The sequence below is a fragment of the Halichoerus grypus genome, chromosome 4 (assembly GCF_964656455.1).
Source record: "Halichoerus grypus chromosome 4, mHalGry1.hap1.1, whole genome shotgun sequence".
Classification (NCBI taxonomy): domain Eukaryota; kingdom Metazoa; phylum Chordata; class Mammalia; order Carnivora; family Phocidae; genus Halichoerus; species Halichoerus grypus.
The window spans coordinates 61,026,479-61,048,847 of NC_135715.1; the positions used below are offsets into that span (position 1 = coordinate 61,026,479).

General features: G+C 46.5%; 1 protein-coding gene across 2 annotated transcripts in view; it reads right to left on the reverse strand.

The window, feature by feature from the left end:
* The window catches only part of ATP7B (ATPase copper transporting beta), a 73,978-nt gene that overhangs the window by 36,470 nt on the left and 15,139 nt on the right, over positions 1-22,369 (reverse strand). The window contains exons 1-2 of one of the 2 annotated variants that reach the window (XM_036101324.2): positions 16,882-17,214; positions 5,651-6,881 (exon numbers count right to left, since the gene is read on the reverse strand). In XM_036101324.2, the coding sequence (XP_035957217.1) occupies positions 5,651-6,881; positions 16,882-17,130 (1,480 nt within the window). In that variant the 5' untranslated portion in view covers positions 17,131-17,214. Of the gene's footprint in view, positions 1-5,650; positions 6,882-16,881; positions 17,215-22,369 lie in introns of those variants that run through there. The other variant, XM_036101330.2, reaches the window with a different exon arrangement.

The following is a 22,369-nucleotide window of genomic DNA, read 5'->3' on the forward strand; positions in this document are numbered from 1 at the left end:
CATAAACTTCCATATCAGGCCTATGACATACTGCAAATTAACTTTGTGTAAGTTAAGAGGTGAGACTTAAGGTTAATTTCTTTCCATTTGGATATCCAGCTCCATAAACTGAAAATATCATCCTCCCCCCCCCCCCCAAGGAGTTCTGGGGATGAGAGTGCAGACATCATCAGGGGCCATTTTTCTGCCCACCACATACATACCTACATCCGTCACTAATCACCCAGATCAAGATCTAGGACGTTTCCATCACTCCAGAAAGTCACACAATTTTGATGACAGAAAGTACTTTTAAGAGTATATACAAAAGAAAAAAAAAAAAGAGTATATACAAAAGATAATTATATCACTTAACAATGAACTCTCATTATTTGAAAATCCAAGCTGCAGAAGACAGAAGTTGGCATTAACGTGTACTGAGAATAGGCCGTGACTTTCAAGTTTTTCTAAATAAATCTCACATCCTGGGATGTTTTGCTCGTTTTCTGAAAGGTGGCTTAAAAGCTACTTCCACTCATTCTAAGGGTCCAGCTGACTGGCCCTTTCAGCACCTTCAGTGAAAACCCCCCACCGCTCCGGCCTCACAGGACCTCTCTCCCTTCTGATGCAGGGACCACAGCTCACCCAGCAGCACAGGTACACTCTCCTGGGCCTGGTCATTGTTCAAAATGACTCTGCCCTTTGGATCTCAAATTCACAAAAGCTGTTTTGCGGCCACAACCTCTCAACGTTCTATGTCCTGCATGCATCCATCTGCACCGTACCTGTTCAACCCCCCTGCACCTGTTCAACCCCCCTGCACCTGTTCAACCCCCCTGCACCTGTTCAACCCTCCTGCACCTGTTCAACCCTCCTGCACCTGTTCAACCCCCCTGCACCTGTTCAACCCCCCTGCACCTGTTCAACCCTCCTGCACCTGTTCAACCCCCCTGCACCTGTTCAACCCTCCTGCACCTGTTCAACCCCCCTGCACCTGTTCAACCCTCCTGCACCTGTTCAACCCCTCCCTATTTTCCCAGTCCATCACCTGTTTCCTGGATTCACCTGCCTTTCTATCCAAATATTGTGGTCAACAATTTTAACAATATTTGTACTATTACAGAGAATTCTGTACTCCCTTACTAACCTACAACTTACACATTGCCATTGTCCCACACTGGAATTTAACTCACCTAAATTCTGAGCTTCTGGAGATTGTTAAAGAAAGCTGAAATAAACTAACAAAACCCAAACAAGTCCTTTTTCTTTATCCATCTACGCTAAGACTATGGGTGGGCATGTAAATTGATTTGGCTTTCTGGAAGTCTACTTGACAATATTATCAAAACAGTACCTCTAACTGCCTGGCACTTGGTAGAGGCCCAATAAGTATTTGTAATGGAATGAAATAAAGTTTATATTCTGTGACCCAATAATTAACACTTTCAGGTATCTACCATAAGGAAATAACTAAGTATGTGCATAAAATGTAGCCTCAAAGATCGCCATCAGTATTATGTCCAATCATATGCACACAAAGTAGATGAGAACAATCCAATCGGAAACTGACTGAGTTATGGTGCATCCATACAACAGAACGCTATGTAGCCGCTGAACATGGTGATGCAGACATATGGATGGACCTATAAGCATGTTATGATGCAGGGTGAAAGAGATTACAAAACCACCATGTATAATGCAATCTACCAAATACAATGTATCTATGCATTTCTAATTATAAATTATATATGCTTTGGGAAAAGTCCAGAAGAGTATATATGAAATGAAATGCACCATGTGGATATTGGGGGAAGCATACTCTAGACCCGGGAGACAGCAAGTACAAGACCCTGAGGTGAGAACAAGCCTGCTATGAGGATTGGGAAGGGGTTAGAAAGGTAGGGAGTCAGGGAGGGGGTTTCTAGATCACCCTAAGGACTCCCTCTCACAACACAGATGGGAAGGTTTCGGAGTCTCAACAGAGTAACAGGAACACTGTGAATGCTAGGTAGTAAACAGACTGTAAGGCTGAAAGGCAAGAAGCAGGGAGACTATTTCCGAGCCTCTTCCAGGATCCAGGACACACAGGATGGTGGCTTGCAGCAGGGTGCTGGCCTGTCTGACCTTATCTCCCATTACTTATACTCAAGTTCCACCCAAGCCAGACTGCTCCCAAGACAGAGCGGGAGGACTCCCGCCCAGGGCCTGTGCTGGGTCTCCTCCATCTTGTCTGGTGCAGTCCTGCCCTTTTCTGCCCGCTGAGACCCTGAAGTCTGACCCAAGCCCAGCTCCAAAGTCACCTCTATCATCAAGTCCAGACACTGGACTTCTCTTCTGAATCTCAAGAGCGTTCTACCTACACTTTCCTTGTCACATTTATTCCAACCTGCCTTGGATGATGTGCTTCCCTGTTAGAGTGTGAACCACACGTGGGCAGGTCCGGGACGGTCTCTGAGCACTCACGGCAGCCAGCACAGCGCCTGGGACCCAGAAGCCCCGCAACACACGCTGGGATGAGGGAACAGTGCCCCAAGAGGGACACTGCCCATTGAAAGGGTGAGGGAACACGTTACACGTAACAGAGGACTTTCCCTCACGGTATATTCATAAAGCCGTTCATCTGTTCATTTATTCATTCAAAAAGCACTTACCATGCAAACCAGAGCACACACGCAGAGCTAATTTCTAGACACAAACCAGGTCTAAAGGTATTTTCAGCTGCCCAGTAAGCTGGCTGAAATTCAACGGCTGCCACTTGCCCATGTGCTCTCAGACCATTCCCTTTTCTCTCCCTGCTCTATTGTCAAGGGGGCTGACCCTGCAAAACCACTTTTCCCAGGTTCCCTTGCTAACTGGCTTCTAAATTTGGCACGTGGGAGGTAACCAGTGGGAAACGATAGGACAGAAAGAGGGAAAGCCTGAAGCGTTTCCCTTCTATCTACTGGGAGCCCAGCTCCTGGCCACAGCCTCTAAGTAGCTCCAGGGCCGCCAGCTGGTACCAGGCAACCTCAGCCCCCGGGCTCTCGTGGCGCCCTCTTCCCTCGGACCCTCCTGCTGGGGCACCAGCTTCTGCTCTCAGTCATCTCTTGGTTTCCTTCTAATTCCCTGTGTGGTTGGTGATTCAGCTCTCTCTACCATCTCTGAGTAGTTCCCCGGATTCAACCCTGCCACTGAGCTACCCCATGAGCCCACCTGTCACAGCCTCTTCTTTCTCTTTTACTCCCCCCACAAACACCTACTATGCACTGGGTGCTGCTGAGTCCAAGGAGAAACAACACGGTTTGAAGACTGTGTTCAAGGAGCTCCTCTTCCTGATCATTCCAGAATGACCAATCAAATATAAATAATGCCTTTGTAGCATTTAAGTGGCTATGAAGATAGTCACCAGCACACTATGGTTTATCCTAAATTTTAAAGGCGGCCAGGTGAAATACAAAATGCCCAGCCAAATTTGAATTTCAGATAAACAACAAATAACTTCTTATTTTATAATTTATATATATTTTATAATTTATATATACTTATATTAATAAGTATGTCCCAAATATTGCATGGGACACACTTAAACTGAAACAGTATTCACTGCTTATCTGAAATTCAAATCCAACTAGGTGTCCTATATCTTTATTTGCTAAATCTAGTACACTAAATACCTCTTGGGCTAAAAACATAATTCTCATAATTCTGGCCAATAAAAAGCACTGCTCTTTTCTTTCTACACTTACTTAGTCAAATCCAATTATTCTGGATTATGCAATTCAATGCAAATTTCTTCTTACTGCCAACAACCCGATTCTACTGTTGGAAGACTTGAAACCTCATACGAATACAGCAGATGATGACTCTGTATTACATTTCCTACCTTTTAAGTACAGGATTTACTGTTCCTTTGTGTTTTCCTTATTGATTTTTGTTTAAAAACTCCTTCCTGAAACTTGGTACAAAAGACAAAGTACAGAACGGGGCCAAGTCACTGCACATGACTTACCCACTCCCTTTAAGGGTGTGTGTGCAGGGCAGCACCAAGACAGAGCGAACTTTTCAAGGAGACACACTTTATCTTGGCGGCCACCGCGAAGTGGACGTGGGAAACCCAAGTCCAGCGGGCCCTGAGCGCGGCTACGGGTCTTCGCCCACAAGCCCTTCTTGGAGCCGGGCTGGCTGCAGCGCAGACTGACGGGACTCTACTGGCCTGGCCCGGCCTGCAACTCGCATGGCCGCAAAGGGCCTGTGTCCTGGGCGCGAAGCCCTGGAAACACTGCTGCCCACACAGTTGTCCCTCGCGTGTCCGGCCTGCCCTCCTCATCTTCAGCCTCTCTGCAAACCCCCTACGTATCTATCACCTTCTCCATCCCTCCTCGGCTAAGCTCCTGGAGGGCTGCGCCCCCGCCCCCAACCATGCAGCTGGCCACCCCCTCGCCCGAGCCTCCTCCTCCTAGTTACATGGAGCCTGAGACCCCGTAAGCCCCCTCCTTGAAACAGCTTCCTTTACTTCCAGGGTGCCATCCTCGTCTGTGAAAATCTCCTTCTCTAGACACCCTTCCTTCCACACCAGTGCCATCACGTTCTTCCCTCTGCCCATCCCGGGTCACACTCACTTTCCCTGGCCTTCTGTCATCTCCCACGGCTCCCACCACCCAGATCTGCATTTCCAGCCCCGCTCTCCCGGAATTCAACCCAATACTCTGCTGTCCTCCAGCATCTACGCAGCTCGGGCTGGCCGCAGGCTCTCCCTTTCCTCCACGGCCCGTCCCATCACACCCCTCACCTGGACCAAGCTTGCTGGCTGCAACTCCTAGATGTCGTTCTAATCCATCTCTTGCTCTCCAGCCCCACATCGTCTCTCATCCCGCCTCTGTGCGGTCTCTGTGCCTCAATCCACACTGCACCGACACCGACAGGCCTGCTCAAGTGTGAGCTCACCTGCGCTGCCCCTCGATTAAAACCTACCGCTGACACCCCTCACCTCTACAGTAAAGTCCAGCCTCAGCTGGACGTGCAGCCCATTCGGAGTGGCCCACCTGCTGTCCGGCCTGTCTCACCTCCTCCTGAGTCCTCACACTCAGGCCGCTCCTCTCGGCTCCCCCAGCACCCCGAGCTGCCTCCAGCGTCCTGGTCCCCGTCCCCTGCCCTCGCTGGCTCCTGCCACACTATGACATAGGCTCTCGGGAGAGCCCACCGCGCACAGGTCCCGGCACACGGCAGAAAGGCGCACCTCTTCCCACAGCCAGCAGGAGGGCAAGGGCGACCATCACTGCATCGCCTCCTTAATTCCCGCTTTCCACGGAATGGGCTCCAGCTGGTGAGACTAAGGTTCTGTTTTTACTGTTCTGTTCAGCAGAGAAATCTCAGAATATGATGACGGCTCCTTTGGAGAGAGAAGGTCCTGATGTTCTCACAGAACTCTTTTTTTAAAAAGAACACAGAATCGGAGTTCTCTTCAGAAAAAAACGAAGAACTTAACATCTTAGTCCCAGCTACACGAGAGGCGAAATCTGCACACCAGAAAATTCTCTCTCTTCTACCCTGACACAAGCTGCAGAATTTGGTCGCCCCTGCTGACAAGTGAGCAGCAAGTGTGGCCCCCCCACCCCACCCTGCAGGCACTATGTCGTAAGCCCAAGGAAAGGAGGAGACCCCAGGGTGCGCTTCACATGGGTCAACTACATACCAAAAAGGACTGAAGTCTCAAATCCCATTTCTTCAACAGCAGCTCGGAGTTCTTCCGGGTTAATTACAGAGGGATCATAGAGCACCACTCCGGTCCCGTCAGCCAGAGAGACTGATATTTGCTGCACCCCTTCCCTCTGGGAGACCAGGCCTTCGATGGACTGGACACAGGACGCACAGGTCATTCCAGCAATGGCGAGCACCACGGTACTGCACACGCCCGGCTCCTGGGTTCTCGGGGCGGGGGCGGGGGCCGCACGGTTGGAAGACCTGCTACCTGCCCCACCCCCTGCTGCTCCATCAGGAAGAGAGACTTTAAAGTCCCCAGGTGGAAGAGCTTCGATGGCCCTCTGCAGGGCGTCTGCAGTGATACGAGAAGGGTCGTACTGTACTTGGGCGATTCTGTTCTCCAAGGACACTTGAATATTTTGAACCCCAGGGAGTTGGCCTATGTTTTCTTCAATATTCAGGACACAAGACTTACAGTGCATTCCATCTACTCTCAGTTGCAGGGTGACCACGTGGCTCCCGTGGTGCCCCGAGGGCTCAGAGTTATTGAGATTCTGGTTATCAGAAGCCGAAGGTGTCTTTGGGTCGGTCCTCTGTAACCGCCCAATATCAATGGGTCCCAGGCTTACGGGCGCTACTCTGTTCTTGATGACAGCTTCAAAGCCCATGTCGTTGACATGGTCCCTGAGGTCCTGGGGCTGGATGAGATAAGGCTGGTAGGTAATGACTGCTTCCTGGGTGCCGAGGGACACTCGGACCCTCACTACCCCTTGCAGTTTCCCAAGCCTGCCTTCAATGGAGCTGACGCAGGACTGGCAGGTCATGCCCTCCACCCGGAGCTTGACCACGGCCTCCAGGCCAGGCGAGGACCTTGAAGGCCAGGAGGCGGCCTTTCCTTCTGCGATGCTGGCCTCAAAGCCCATGTCCTCAATGTGCCGGCAAATCTGCGGCAGGCTCAGGATGGACGGCACGTACTTCACGGTCGCGCTGCCTTGTTCCAGGGAAACCTTAATGCTCACAATGCCTTTCAAGCTGGAAATCCTGCCCTCGATAGACTTTACACACGACTGGCAAGTCATGCCCGAAATGCTGATGGTGCTGCTGGTCGTCTGAGGGGGGCACACGCCATCATGGCCGCCTTCATAGCCAACATTGTCGAAGGCGAAACTCTGCTTCATTGCTGGCTCCCCGGCACGAGCGGGCAGAGAAAGTTTAGACAGGATCTAAAGGGAAAAGAAAGAACATATTTTTTTTTATCCTTGAAACTAAATTATTTGCTGAAATATCCCAGCTTGTCTGGCGCTGAGAAAATGGAAAACAATGCCATGGGTGTCAAACCAGCCCAAGAGTTTAAGATCATAAAATGCAGGCAAAGAAAGCTGTAAAAACATGACTGACCAAATGAAATGGTTCGATGGGTTTCTTTTAGCTCGAACGTTCTGTGACTCTGAACCTAGACATCAACTGTCCACCTTGGCAAAATGTGTTTTCTTACCTAGAAGACGTGCAGGTTTCTCTAGGGAATGAAGAGAGCGTGATACCACTCATGCGCACAGAACAAGCGTGGCAGGCCCACCTGGGGCTGATCCCTGAAATCTCCCTGCAGAGCTTGGATCCTGCTGCAACACACATATGTAGATTGGGCAGCACCTTAATTCTGTCTCTCTTTCCAGGGGTGTCCATCTCATTCTCTTAGCAGGGGTTAAATTTAACAACCACAGGGCACGTGTTCCAAATGCAGACCTCCCAGGCCCTGTGGGGTCAGACCACAGGCCTGTGATAAAAGGTCTGGAAGTATGCTCCGTGAGCCAGGGGAAATGAGCACGAGTGGCTGGACCTAGAGGGGCAGGAGGGGGAAGGCTGGAGGAACTTCTCAGTTCTGCCTCCACTGAGTGGCACTGTCCCCTTGGGGGCCTGGGACAGTTATAGTCGTTACCTATAAATCACAAGGGCTTCCCTGAATTAAATGGACGCATTTCCTTAATGTACTGTAACACAAGCATAATTTCCTGACTTCTTTCTTCCCATAATGACCTGGCTTCAGCCATTCTATTAGCAAAACCAAATCTTCTTTTTTTCGCAGGGTCCCAGCCTTCCCACACTCCTGATTAGATATAGTTTTTATACCAGTACTATTACATGCTTCTCAAATTCAGGAACAGGCCTTTCTATATGGTACATGATCAAAAAGCATGTCACTCTCTGTGCCTTCACAATCTTACCTATACCTCCAGATGAATCTCAATTACATGGATTGATCTCTGTATCCCTGTGCATAAAAGACCTATCTTTCCAACTTCAGCTTTTGAGCAGCTTAACAAAATGGAAGTTTAAACAATTTTCAAAGCAGACTATAAATGTTCATTTGTACATCCACAAAAGAAATCCTAAACTAGTCTGGGATTAATAATTATAAAGAGTTGTTTTTAAAAAAATATTCACTGTAGTATTTCCTAAATAGTACAGAAAAAAGAAAATAAGTAATTTATGGGATAGTAACTCAAGAGTTTATTGCATTAAATACATATACTGAGATTACCTGTGGTATAAATATGGAAATGCAGTATATAAGGATGACATGGCTCAACAGTTTTAATGGACAACTGGGAAAAATAGAATTTGAAACCTATTTATCAAGAGATATTTCAGGTAGCTCAGAGATGAAGATGTAAAAAGCAAAACAGTAATAATACAATAAGAAAACACAGGAAAATGCCCATTATAATCTCAGGCAGGAGAAAGTCTAAATATGAAAAAAGAAACAGAAAAACAGGAAAATCCAAAAGCTATAGAAGACTGATAAATCTAACCACAATTAGCAGAAAACACTGCTCTAACCAAGGAAAAAGATAAATGAGAAACGAAGGGGGAGAAAAGATTTGCTTCGGATTAAGCAAGAGCTAATTTCCTTAAAATACAAAGAGCTCCTTCTAAGAAGAAAAAGGCCAACAATCCAACAGAAAAAAAGGCAGTCCATCAAAAAGGAAATGCAAATGCCTTTTCAATATATGCAAAAACAATAGCAAGGCAGAAATGTGACATTTCAACAGCATTGTGGTACTGCTGGGGCCCGCACCGTCCGCTCATGCCTTAGAGCTGGTTGGGGGGTAACCTCTCATGAGGGCAACTTGGCAATGCATATGAAAATGACGAAGCCAAATATTCTTTGACCCAGCAACTCCACCTCTAAGAATTTACTCAATAAATATATTTGTTCATGTATAAAAGCAAGCATGCAGCGAAGATATTAAAGACTGCAAAGAACTGGAAACATTAAATATCCATCAATAAGAGGTTGATTAATTCAATTACTACACAGCTGTACAAAGGAATAGTATCCAGCTCTTAAAAAAGGAATGAGGTAACTCTGTATCTACTGAAATAGGTGGATTATCAAATATATCATTCAGTGAAAAAAAGCAGGTCACAGAATACATAGTGAATACAGAGTTTCTGTTATCTGTTGCTGCAAGACAAACCAAATCTGGTGCCTCAGAATGACAGCTCACATTGTTTCAATGTGGGCAGGGCTCAGCAGGGAAAGCTGGTCTCTGCTCCTCAGAGCATCCTCTGGAGTGGTGTCAATGGGGCTGGAGGTTCTACTTCCAAGAAGACGGTCTGTCCCTCACATGGCTGGCCAGTTGAGGCTGGCTACTGTCTGGCTGCCATGCGCAGGGACCTCAGTTCTCCTCCGTGAAGCCTCTCCACATGGCTAGGTTGGGTACCTCACAGCTGCTAGTTTCTGGGTTCTGAGCAGCAGTGTCACAATAGTGAGCATTCCCAGAGAACAAGTCCCAATGTGCAAGCACTTACCAAGCCTCTACTTGCATCACACTCACTAATTCACCATTGGCCAAAGCCAGTCACATGGCCAAGCACAGCCAATATGGGAGGGAATTACAGAAGGGCTTAAATACAAGGACGTGTAGTTCATTGGGAGGGCCACCAAAGTAAGTCTATCATAGCTTGCCAGCACTATTTGTGAGAAAAAGAATATTATACACGTAGCTGGTTGCATATGCATGGACTATCTCTGGGAGAATACGTAAGAAACTGGTACAGAGTTTGAGGAGGATCCAGGGCTGAGGCAAGAAGGGGCTGAAGGAAGAGTTACTTTTCAGTGTATAACCTAATGTATAATGTACATGCATTACCAAATTCTAAAAAATAATTAGTTTAAAAATTAAAACAACATGAGTATAAAGATCTAGAACAATGACTGGATTGTAACTGGTATTAAATACTTGTTTAATTGAAAAAGATGAAAGAAAAACTAAGATATTCAAGGATGCTCACTTTAATATGTCTTAATAAACAGAATTGCCTCCTTAAAACAAAACATAACCCTCAGTCACCTCGTCTGTTGGAAAAACAAACCCCTAATGATTTACTATCCAACTTATTTTGCTTGGTCCTAGGTAGGTCTAGCTAAAACTCCCCAAACCCCAAACCACAATGCTAGCTCTTAATCCCAGAATTATGGATTCTATGCTCCTGCCAAAAAGGTTGGCAGAAGCGTTGGAAGCTACTTGTTTGTAGCAAACAATACTCAGAGGTCCCTCTTCTAGACAGGCAGGTTTCTGAAGACAAGTAGTTACGAAAGATAAAGCTTTTTTGCATGTAACACAACTTTATGAAACACTAGAGTCTCTGTTGGTTTAGAAGCAACCTCGTAACAGTTGCTGGGTATCTGAATAGTTTTTAAGTGTACACACATGGCGTGTATGTGTGCTTTTAATTCCATTCTTCAATTAAGAGGATCTTTGGGGGGAAAAACTCTAATGAGTTCGAAAAACAAACAAACAAACAAACACGTTGAGGTTTAAGGGCTCATCAAGCAATCATGGACAGTGGAGAGGGGGTCCAGGGAACAAACCGTGTCCAGGGAAAACCTTAGGGAACCCCAGTGCTGCCTAATCCTCACTAAACTATATACTTCTTGAGGACAGATGTCTGGGACTTCTTTGGCAAGCCCAACAGGTTGGGGAAGAACTTCTGCTAGGTTTTAAATTTTTAACAAACTATTAGTATGGTGGGCATCCGGATTAGAAGGGACTGGCAACACAGGAAGGGGGGGGGATTTCCACAGAGGGGAATGCAAACATGAATTTCAATTCTTTGCTACTCTTTACATACTCAGGCCACATGGAATTTGCTGTGAGTCCAGGGCTTATAAAATAAAAGATGGGTAAAGGGATATAAAGGGTTGATTCACTAAGGTGGAGCTAGGAAAGGAAAATAAGATCTGCAGATAGGTCAGTCTGGTATAAAGAAGAAACTGGAAATGGGGTGCCATGTTTGGACGAAAGGTTTCAGAGCCAGACCGAAACTGAAAAGCCCAGAAATGACATGCCTTGTAGAAAATGTCTGTGTCCAAAAGCAACCTACCACATGCATGATGCAAGGACACACTAGCCACTTTTGAGATCTCTTCGCTCCACTGGGATCCCCATCTTCCTTAAGGATACCACTGGCCCAACTTACCCTTGAAGACTTCTTTCACTTCGAAAGCTGTGTAACACCCTTAACAATTCAAGAGGCAGAAATGTCCTACAAGCATATAACCCTTCCAGTGTCTAACTTGCGCCCCATACAACTCTGGGCACCTGAACTTTAATGGAATTCAAAAAACAGAGAAGTCCTGCTGTTTTCATATGTACGCAGATTCAGTAAGAGCAAATAGTTAATGATTCTCAGTGTTATTTTATGAGGATGGCATTTTATATCCCTAATGCTCAAGATAATTCTACAAATAAGTATTCTTATCACCATTTTACTGTTGAAACAGTCTCAGACTCATCAAAGGTCACAAATCAATTTAAATAACAGCTGGGATTTAAATCCAGCTCAAAAGTCCAGCAGGCTATTTTTTTTAAAACAATATTTAAGTTTACATTTTCCTTTTAGCCATGCTAATTACAGGAAGAGACTACAATGCGGAAAAAGCAAAACGCAAAAAAGCAAAACGCGGAAAACACAGAAAAAGAGCCACACCTTACTTGCCACGTAACAAAGAAGCTAACAGCTAAGGGAGTGAGCACAGTAAGGAGGCTGAGGAGCAGCCAGGAACACTGAGCCCGGCTGCTTGACTGAGTCTGAGCCTAGCCTTCCTTCAAACCTTAGTAGGTCACCTCTAGCTGTCTCTGGGACTTCAGAATATCAGTACTCACTCTGGTTTCGCCAATATTTCTAACTGCAAATACATTCAAGGCAACAACATTTACGAGGCAGGACACAAGAAGAGGTGGCAGTGCTTCTGGAACCTTCCATATCCTCCTGAATACAGTGTGAATGAGTCACTGCGAGGCCCTTTTCTTTTTTTTTTTTTTAAAGATTTTATTTATTCATTTGACAGAGAGAGACACAGCAAGAGAGGGAACACAAGCAGGGGGAGTGGGAGAGGGAGAAGCAGGCTTCCCGCCGAGCAGAGAGCCCGATGCGGGGCTCGATCCCAGGACCCTGGGATCATGACCTGAGACGAAGGCAGACGCTTAACAACTGAGCCACCAAGGCGCCCCAGACAGGCCCGATTCTTATCTGAGAAATCTCTGGATATCAGAGGTTCATAAGGGAGGGAGGGTCAGAAGAGACTGTTTGACTCAAGAAAAGATCCCACATGAAACACTCCAGGCAGATGGGCACCAGTCTCTAAAACCCCTGAGGAAGGGTCCATGTCTCATTGTTAAACCTGTATGTATACACATTTACATGAGTATTTACTCATGTATTAATACATAAAATTGAGATTACCTATGGGTGAGACTATCTGTATGTTTTCCAGTTACGAAAATTTAAATTAAAAAAACAAACAAGTGTCACTTTTATACCAGAAAACAAATGTGTTTTTTCAGTTTATCTAAGGCAAAGAATATCATGTTAAACCACACAACATCAACAACAATATTAATCATTGTGATAAAGACAACAGCAGTGATGCCCTGATGGTACACTTGTGCATGGCTTTATACTCTAAAACTATTTTCCCGTATTTGTTTAAATATCTGTCCACCTTACTTGCTGTGAATTTACCGAGCATATGTTTGACAGTCTTGGGTGTGAATTCCAGCCATGTCGGAGCAAACCCCAGCCTCAGTTTTCTTAGCTGCGGGTAAAATGGGGTAGTAAGAAAGCCCACCCTACAGTTTTGCAGGAAGGCCTGAAAGCTAAAAGGATTTAAAAAGCTAACATCAAAAATGTTTGAAAATGAATGACTAGGAAGGCAAACATGACTCATATGGTCCTCAAAAGTGGCCCAAGGAGGTAAGCAGGGAACTTAACTATTTCCACCATTTAACTGATAAGGAAAACTAATCATTAAAACTAGTGTACATATCCCCCCAACCCCCACTCCAACCCCTTCAAACAGTTTTTTTTCATGATGCTTCACCAACGTCCAGAAAGAGCTTCCAGCCACTCTTATTTAAATTTTATCTACTGAAAAAAACAAACTAACCAAAACTCAGGCATGAACTCAAACACCGATGAAGGCCAACTATGGGCCTCGGCTGTGTGTGCGACACCCAATCTCTGCCCTCCGAGGCCACCCCAGCTCTGGTGTTGACTGTGTACTTTCTGGGAAATTCTGAACAAATGCATTGCCTGTTTCCTTCTCTTGACCACAGCAAGGAAAAGTATGAACTCTTCCTGAGAAACTGGATGCAGTAAATCCATTATTTGCTTGGGATAAAAAGTGAATAAAGTTAAATTAACCAGTCTCAGTATATACACACAACGCATGTTGTTTTCTACATACGGCAAAATAAAATTTAGAAATTCACAAACTCTAAGACCTCTCCAAGAAGCACTTCACAGTTATTACCTCAGAAAACTTGTTTGCAATCTCGTTCCAAACAGCTTTACTATTAACCGTTTCAGAGAATTTCGTGGCTTTTAACTTATGTCTATCGCAACAACTATTCCATCAGACTTTTATCAAACCAACAGCATTTTTTCTGCTTCAGAATCTTCTCTGATAATCCTGTATGTCAAGCCCCTCCCATCAAAGAAATTTTATACAACAGGCCTGTCACTATCAAGCAACTGTCAGTATCTTCAAATATGTTTTTACATTTGAACGAAACAGTGTAAGTCAGAATCATAAGGTCACCATTCCCTTATGTCATCTGCCAGAATTATAAGATCATGATGTAAAAGACCTTACATTAAATATGTGCAAGAGTACCACAGGCTGGAAGAAATGTCACACCAACGCTAGTAATTCAGATAACTGTTACGACAGAAGTCAATGAACTTGGGATTATTTTTGCTAATTATTATTATTGATAAATTCCATATGGCAGTCAGATGTGGTGAAATCATGCAGCACGTGTGTTATCACACACAACTGTACCCTATCCTGCCTAACGCATGTAAGTTTTTGCCTAGAATTATAGGTATGCTCAGCTCAACATAAAACAAATATATTCCTTTGAAAGACACAGGTATAAACACATGTTTATAGCGTATACTACCCTGTAACGCACAACAGGAACTAGATACTAAGAATAATCCTCAGAAAATGAAATGGAGGTGGTTGATAAACGTTTTAAAAAAATAATAATAATGTATGGTCAAGTAATTTTGACAAAAGAGCCAATACTCAATGGAGAAAAAAGATAGTCTCTTCAATAAATGGTGCCGGAGAGGGGGCGCCTGGGTGGCTCAGTTGGTTAGGCGACTGCCTTCGGCTCAGGTCATGATCCTGGAGTCCCTGGATCGAGTCCCGCATCGGGCTCCCTGCTCGGCAGGGAGTCTACTTCTCCCTCTGACGCTCCCCCCTCTCATGCTCTCTCTATCTCATTCTCTCTCTCAAATAAATAAATAAAATCTTTAAAAATAAATAAATAAATGGTGCCGGAGAAATTGGATAGTCACATGGAAAAGAATGAAAATGGACCCATATCTTGTACTATTCACGAAAATTAACCCTAATGGATTAAAGACTTAAATAGAAGACCGAAAACCATACAACTCTAGAAGAAAACAGAGGGGGAAAAGCTCCTTGACATGGGTCCTGGCAATGATTTTTTGGATATGACACTTAAAGCACAAGCAACAAAATCAAAAATAAACAAGTGGGACCACATCAAACTACAGTTTCTGCATGGCGAAAGAAACCATCAACAAAATGAAAAGCCAACCCATGGAATGGGAAAAAATATTTGCAAACCACAAATCTGGTAAGGGGTTAATATCCAAAATACATAAAGAATTCCTACAACTCAATAGCAATATATATATGTGTGTGTGTGTGTATATACATATACACACATATATTTATATTTATACACACACACACACACACGATTAAAAAATGGGAAGAGGAAACGACTAGACACTTCTCCAAAGAAAACATACAGATGGCCAACAGGTACATGTGAAGGGGCTCAGCATTGCTAATCACCAGAGATATGCAAATCAAAATCACAACCAGGTATCACCTCAGGCCTGTTAGAACGGCTATCATCAAAAAGACATACCAAGTATGAAATAACTTAACTCTCAAGTAGATCCAAAGTTTGATTTATCACAGATTTTGGGTCAACACGTTGTTGGCAATAAACAAGTACTCATTTACAACTGACTTTTAGCTTGGTTCTTATCATCCTAAACCAGCTACTACAAATTTCCCCCATTTGAGAATAATTCATTTAAATTCTTTCTAAAAATAATCCTAATTTTAAAAGTGGGACTGCAATTAAACCTGATGACATATAGATGTACATATATCACATGTGTGTGGGTATATGTTCACAAAACACTAAGTAAAAAATATAAGGTGTATAATACTATGTACCACCTGCTCCTATATCTGTAAATAAACAGATACATGTACATATATATGGCTGGGGCATATGGTTGCTTACATTTTCTTCCTAATACTTTTCTCGATTCCCCTGTGCCCCATAATGAGCACATGTTACTTTTACAATCAGAGCTTTAGAAAGAAATAGTTGGAACTCTGCTCAGACAGATTAACTGGCTGACACAGTTCTACCAGGCATTCAGAGAGCACCAAACACATCTTGAGTTGGGAATTCTACTGAATATAGTTAATTCTGGCAGAAACAATACCGTGTTGTGTTTCTATAGTACTCCACAAAGTGCTTTCACAATCCCAGGAGGTGGGACTTATTTATTCCACTTTGCAGTGGGGAATGTGAAGCTGGAGGAGACCGAGACTCACCTGCCACGACCCCCAGCCCGGCACCGGAAGAGCACAGATCTGCACCAGACCCTCAGGACCATAGCCTCTACCCCGGCCTCTACGTGGACCCTCCTTTCCAAAGGGCTCCCCCAGCCAGGTTCAGGTCGCTCCCCTAGTCACACGAGATCAGTACTAGCCGTTAAAAATTAGAATATTTCACCTTCAAATAGACACAGGCTGGATTTTGTAAAGCAGTCATCTGAACATTTTAAAGAAATAGCAGGCGTTTCCCCCCCCTCCAAATTTAATATTTTGCTCTCTTAGACACTCAGCTAAACAATATAAAAGCTGACCATACACTGCATAAATATGTTTCATAAATCTCCTTCAACAGATGTAAATCTTTTGCAGAGTACATTTCAAAAACCTCTTTTCACAAAATTTCCTTTAGCTTTGGGACTTTGTAAACAATAAAAACCAGAAGAAACAAAAATAGCTCTTAAAGGAGCAAGAGACTCATGAAAACTTTCCTTTGTATCTAACTAGTATTTTTGTCCATCTGCCTTCGTCACTAAAAAAAACCCACACAAACCAGCAGTCCCACCTGGAAAAGCTATGGGAAGGCACCATTTTTATAAAACGTTACACTGCCCTACTTTTGAACATGACCTGACCTTTGGGTTAACAAAACTTCCACTTGCTTAAGAAAAGCAGCTTCATTTTGCAGCAACTTGCTCAAAATATTTCTTTAGTCGAAATGTGGACATTAACAAAATAAGGTACACATTTAAAAAAAAATAAGAAGAGGGGAAAACACATTTTTGTCTGAGTTGCCTTTTGGAAAACTTTTGCTCCACGGGGGCTTACAAAATATCCTAATTAAAATAAGCAACCAAAGCCGGGAGTTACCATGATGGACTTTTGTCTCTGGAGATCCACCTTGCCTCCAGCTCCCTCCCTGAGACCGGCTTCCCTGATCCCTCACCGCTCTACTCATTGGACCTGGGAGAAGCCTCCATCCGTAAGCCCGGTCCAAGTCCCCCTCCGCTTTTTAGCCCTTCTGCAACTGCACTGACCTGATTGGAACGGATTCCCCGTGTTCCATTCAAAACCTTCTGGGAAAACTCTCCTTCCTCCTCCGAAGTCACTGGCCTGGTGGAGCCCCTGGCCCCAGCGTTCCTCCTGAAGGACCACCGCTTGTGGATGGACACCAGGGTGACCTGTGGGTCACCCAGGGTCGCCAGGAAGGACGGCTCAGGGCTCCTGGGCGTCTCACCCCCAGCTTCCTCCATCGCTGTGTCCACGGTCACACCTTTACCCACCATTTGAGCAAGCAGTTCACCCTCACCACGCTACCTGGTCATGTGAGAAGGAAATGCTTTAAAAGTGTCCTCCTAACTAGCAGGGGGAGGCACCTTCTGTGCTCCGTCCTGCGGATTCCCCTCTGCTCCGGAGCCAGTCCGCTGAGAGGCTGCCAGCCAAGTCCAGCAGCCAGCTTCGGAGCTCGGGCAGGCTGCACACCGCTGTAGATATTTGCTCTTGTTTACCTACATCCTTCCAGCCAACTGGCACCCTCTCACTCATCACACCGCATCAGGCACTGGGAGTCTCTGCACACGGCCCCACGCGTGCCCTCACCCAGCCCGGCCAGGACACCAGCCAGCGTGTGCAGGAGCCCGGCACAGAATCACCTCCCAAAGCTGAGCACGGTTTCCTCTCGGCCATGTGCACTCCCAGAACCCAGCCTTGACGGAGGGGAGAAATGACACTTCCTCTTATTATCAAACTTCCAGAGCTTTCTTGGAATAACTCCGGCTGCCTCTTCCATGGCTGCAGTGCTGGCGTGTGCAGCACACTAGGGGAGAGAAGTATTTCCTAGGCAACATGACTTGCATTTTCAAGAAGGTGTAAGAGAGTTCCATGTTTCCTGCAGCTTTGTTTTCCCTCGGACCAACTTGGCTTGACTTCAGTAAGGACTGACTGCAAAACCTCACTGGATACCAAGGCTCATCCACTTTTTATACGGAGCAGGACAGCCAGGAACTAACCCACAATTCAGGCTTCTCAGGCCACCGGCAGTTCCACGGGAGGATTAGGAGAATCCAGGCGGCCTCCCGCTCTGTTGGGCAGCACTATCTCCCTTCCCACCCCACCGGCTCGCTGCTGGCAAAGAGGCAACCTCATCCTCCATGGGAAGGAACAGCTCCACCACCACTAATCCTGGCACCGCTGCCCTCTCCAAGTGTGTAGGTATGGAATGTCCACACTGCCGACTGAATCGGGTGGGTAAAACAGACACCATATCCTTTTGCATTCCTCTCCGGGGTGAATGTGCCCCTGGCAGGGGAGGGTGGGGTCACAGGGGCGTGTACGGAGGGCATTTAGAACATACCGCCTTCCGCTCGAGGGCACTGAGGATTCTGCCTCCTTAGGAATGACCCTTCCTCCCCAATCAAAACTGCCACGGCTGCCCCAAGAACTGCTGACCAAGAGATCTGCTCTCTTTGAGGGAAGGCGGCCCCAAGACTCTCACTCTTCTACCTCTCATTCGCTCTGTGGGGATCTGACCACTTCTGAAACATGCTCAGGGCAGCCAACTCCCATGTGTCTCGCTTGGCTTCTTATCTGCCCTGCGCGCAGTCAAAAAAGAACCTGCCTCCATTTCCAAGGAGTGCCATTCAAATGAGTGACCAAAAAGGAATGGCACGTTGGATGCTAAGGGCCTCAGGCCCCAGCTCCATGCACACCGAGTAGGAGCCAGCTTAGAGGAGTCTGGGATATCTGTGATTGCTTTCTTGCCATCACTCAAATCTTGCTTATCTAGGGTCTCCCTGTTTCCTGATAGGATCCATCAGGATCTATGTGTGCCTGCGACCACCTGAGTTCCTTTGTGTGCATCGTAAGAAGTATGTTCTCCGGATATCTGAAGCTTATCTTTTTTTTTTTTTTTTTAAGATTTTATTTATTTATTTGACAGAGAGAGAGAGAGAGAGAGCACAAGCAGGGGGACCAGCAGAGGGAGAGGGAGAAGCAGGCAACCCGAGGAGCAGGGAGCCCGATGTGGGACTCGATCCCAGGACCCTGGGATCATGACCTGAGCCGAAGGCAGTTGCTTAAACCAACTGAACCACCCAGGCGCCCCTGAGGCTTAGCTTTTAAGCATAGATTTTAAAAAAAATTTTGTCATTTTGGGTAGAAATCCTTCCCCAAAGGTGCCATTTATCTTTCTTCTCTTTTTTTTTTTTTAAGATTTTATTTATTTGACAGAAAGAGCACAAGCAGAGGGAGCAGCACACAGAGGCAGAGGGAGAAGCAGGCTTCCCACTGAGCAGGGCGCCCAATGCAGGACTCGATCCCAGGACCCCGGGATCATGACCTGAGCCGAAGGCAGACACTTAACTGACTGAGCCACCCAGGCGTCCCTTCTTCTGTCTTTTAAAATATGAGTTACTAACCAGATTTCAATTTTTCCTTGGTGATAGGGGATCATTATAGATATAAACGTTTCTGTGTTGCAGCTTTGAATGGTTAATAAGGAAAATATGTTGGCATCATACATCCCAAGTGCTTTTAGCACCATGAACTATAGAAAATTTGAATACTTTACTGTAAAATATTTTTACTTCTCCTAAATGGCCACTCAGACCCAGAACACAGCCAGAAAAAGGAGGCTGGGGCCAGGTTATAACAGGCCTGAAGTTTAGACTTTGTCCCGTGGACAGTGGAGAATCACCAGTTTTTAACGCAAAGGACTTACATGATTCATATTTGTGATTTAGAAATATGGTTTGGGCAGGCATGAGAATGAAGATGGGGGGGCGGGGCGGGGAACCTATAGGGTTACAAGGAGCAGAGAAAATGAATGCAGGGTAGGATTAAACAAATGAGGGGGCCCTCCAGGCTCAGCCATCCAGCGATCCGAGCTCGAGAGGACCTGCGGGGGACACTGCCCTTTCCAGTTTGGCAGAGATGAGGAGGAATGGGGAGAAGCATGTCTGGGGTGGAAATTTGTTCCCACAGAGTCTAAGGGACCTGCAAAACAGCCAAAGCATGAACCGCTTTCCCAGACTGAGAACTGGTTCAAACTCTTCTTTCCGGCACCTCCCCCTTTCCTCACACCTGACCCCTGGGCTCCCCTCCTTTGCCCAGCTAATCCTCCTTATCCTTTAAGTCCTGCTCTCAGTGTGGCCTCCATTCATGCTAGTGGGGCTCTGTCCCTTATCTGAATTCCAGTGCCACCAACGTCAACACCACAGGCCTGGCACGTACTGAGCCTCCACTGTGACTGGGGACCAAGTCTTCTCCCTCCACAGAGGCTGCCTCCAGATCAGCCCATACTGGTTCCTGATGCCTAGCACGCTCCCAGCACCCTGAGACACTGTAAGCCTCTGGCAGACAAGGTTCTTACGTGTTCCCTGACACAGCGATGAACAAACATCATTCCCCGGATGTTATATATACGCTCACTGAGATGAAGTACAGACAGATCCCAATGTGCTTTCTACCTAGGGTTTCATGGTGGGTTTTGTCCTCCTCGCCCCAGTGCAAGGGTAAATTTGGCTCTCACATATTCCTTCTAGAACTACAGGTCTTCAAGGGTCTCCTCACACTAAATTATCTTTGCCTCCCACAGGTGCAAATTATATGAGCTATTCTCCAAAATAAATTCATCTTACCCACCTTCCCAGTCTCTGTGGATCTTTTTTGTATAAAAATAAAAATCCCTTTGGTATCCTAACCAATCCTGTTGCAACCTGAGGGGCCCAGGCCCAAAGGCAGATGGGCAGCTCAGTTTCCACAAGCCCCCGAGACCGATGACCTTATGTGGAAGGGAGACATCTGTTTCCAATATTTCAGCACTTGACAAAGATGACCAGCTCACCCTGGGTGGGGCTTCTCAGAAAGAACACTGGGCCAGTCCTCCCAAGACAGGCAGAGGAGCCGCGGATCCTGTGACAGGACAGGACGACAGAACCTGACACTAAGCCGCACGCTGGGAAGCAGTGGCCCAGAAGGTTCCCAGACAGAGAACGTGAGCAGCACAAACAGCCCATCCCTCACAACAGAGGTGGAACATTAATGAGTATAATTTAGAGCCTGAAAGCCAACCATTTAAGCGCTATGCACATCAGAAGACATGAGACACTTTCTGCCCTCAGGAGTTCATTAGCAGGTTAAGAGAGAACAGTAGAGGACAGTATTAAAGTATAAAAGAAATCCTTCAAACATTAGGTGCCTGGTGTGGGAGGGGTTGCCCCAGGCCAGTTACCCTGGAAGACCTGCTGGGGGAAGGCCTGGGGGGCTGCTCCTCACATCCCCAGGAACTGGGGGTTTCTGAGACTGAAATGGCTTGGCACAACTTTTATTTTATTTTATTTTAATATTTTATTTATTTGACAGAGAGAGAGACACAGCGAGAGAGGGAATATAAGCAGGGGGAGTGGGAGAGGGAGAAGCAGACTCCCCGCGGAGCAGGGGGCCCGATGCGGGGCTGGATCCCAGGACTCCAGGATCATGACCTGAGCCGAAGGCAGACGCTTAACGACTGAGCCACTCAGGCGCCCCTTGGCACAACTTTTAGATTAGCTTATTAACAGGAGACAAAAAAAAAGGAAAAACCTGGCTGGACTGCCTACAGTGAAAAAAATTACAATGGTTCTAAATCATAAAGAGACTGGACAGGGCCAAAAAGAGAAGTGCTTGAGACTGTCAGAATAAAAGGAAATGTTTCCATTCCATGGTTAATCACATGCACCTCAACGTCCTTGGCTGCCCTTGTCATCGGACGCCCACCTGGCCCACCTCCAGCTCTGGTTCCGTCTGCATCCCCACAGACTCCGTGTCTGTCTGCTCCCAGCTACATGCGGTTGAGACCCAACACAGCCAGGCTGCCTCAAGATCAGGAACCTGGAGAGAGCCCCTGGTGCTGCCGGCAGTCCAGCTGTGCGTCTCCCTCGTCCCCTCCCTCTCTGCTCTCCTGGAGGACGTGCCACACGTCCACCTCTCCCCGCTGCCCCTCTGACCTCCGCTCCCTACCCCCATCCCCAGTCTCCACAGATGAGCCTGCTAACATCTCAACCACCAGCCCACCTGCATCAGTCCTTCCCTCGGCAGGGAGAACTGTCCAAGGTTGGGCCCCAAGCACCCACCCCCTCCTGGTTTTCCTCCAACCCGCCCCCCCGCCCCCCCCCACACACAGCTCCTTCTCAGAGGCCTTCACAGGAGCCTACTAGTCCCCAAAGTCCTCAGTGCTGGAGTGGCTCGCCGCTCAGCCCTTGCTTGGATCCCATCCCTGTCTGTACTCATTCCTTGGTGAGCTCATTCAGTCCAGCGGCAATACCCCTCATACGCAGTAACTCCCAATTCCACACTGAAGGATCCAAGGGCCTCACCATCTCCTGCTGGATAGTTAACATGCATCGTGAACGTTAACTTGTCTAAAACTGAGCTCCCAATATCCTGCCCCTTCCCTGCTTCTGCCAGTCTCTCCCATCTCCATCCTTCCACTTGCCCAGGGAAAACTTGCATTAACCCTTGACAAGAACAGCCTCCTCCTTTCAAACC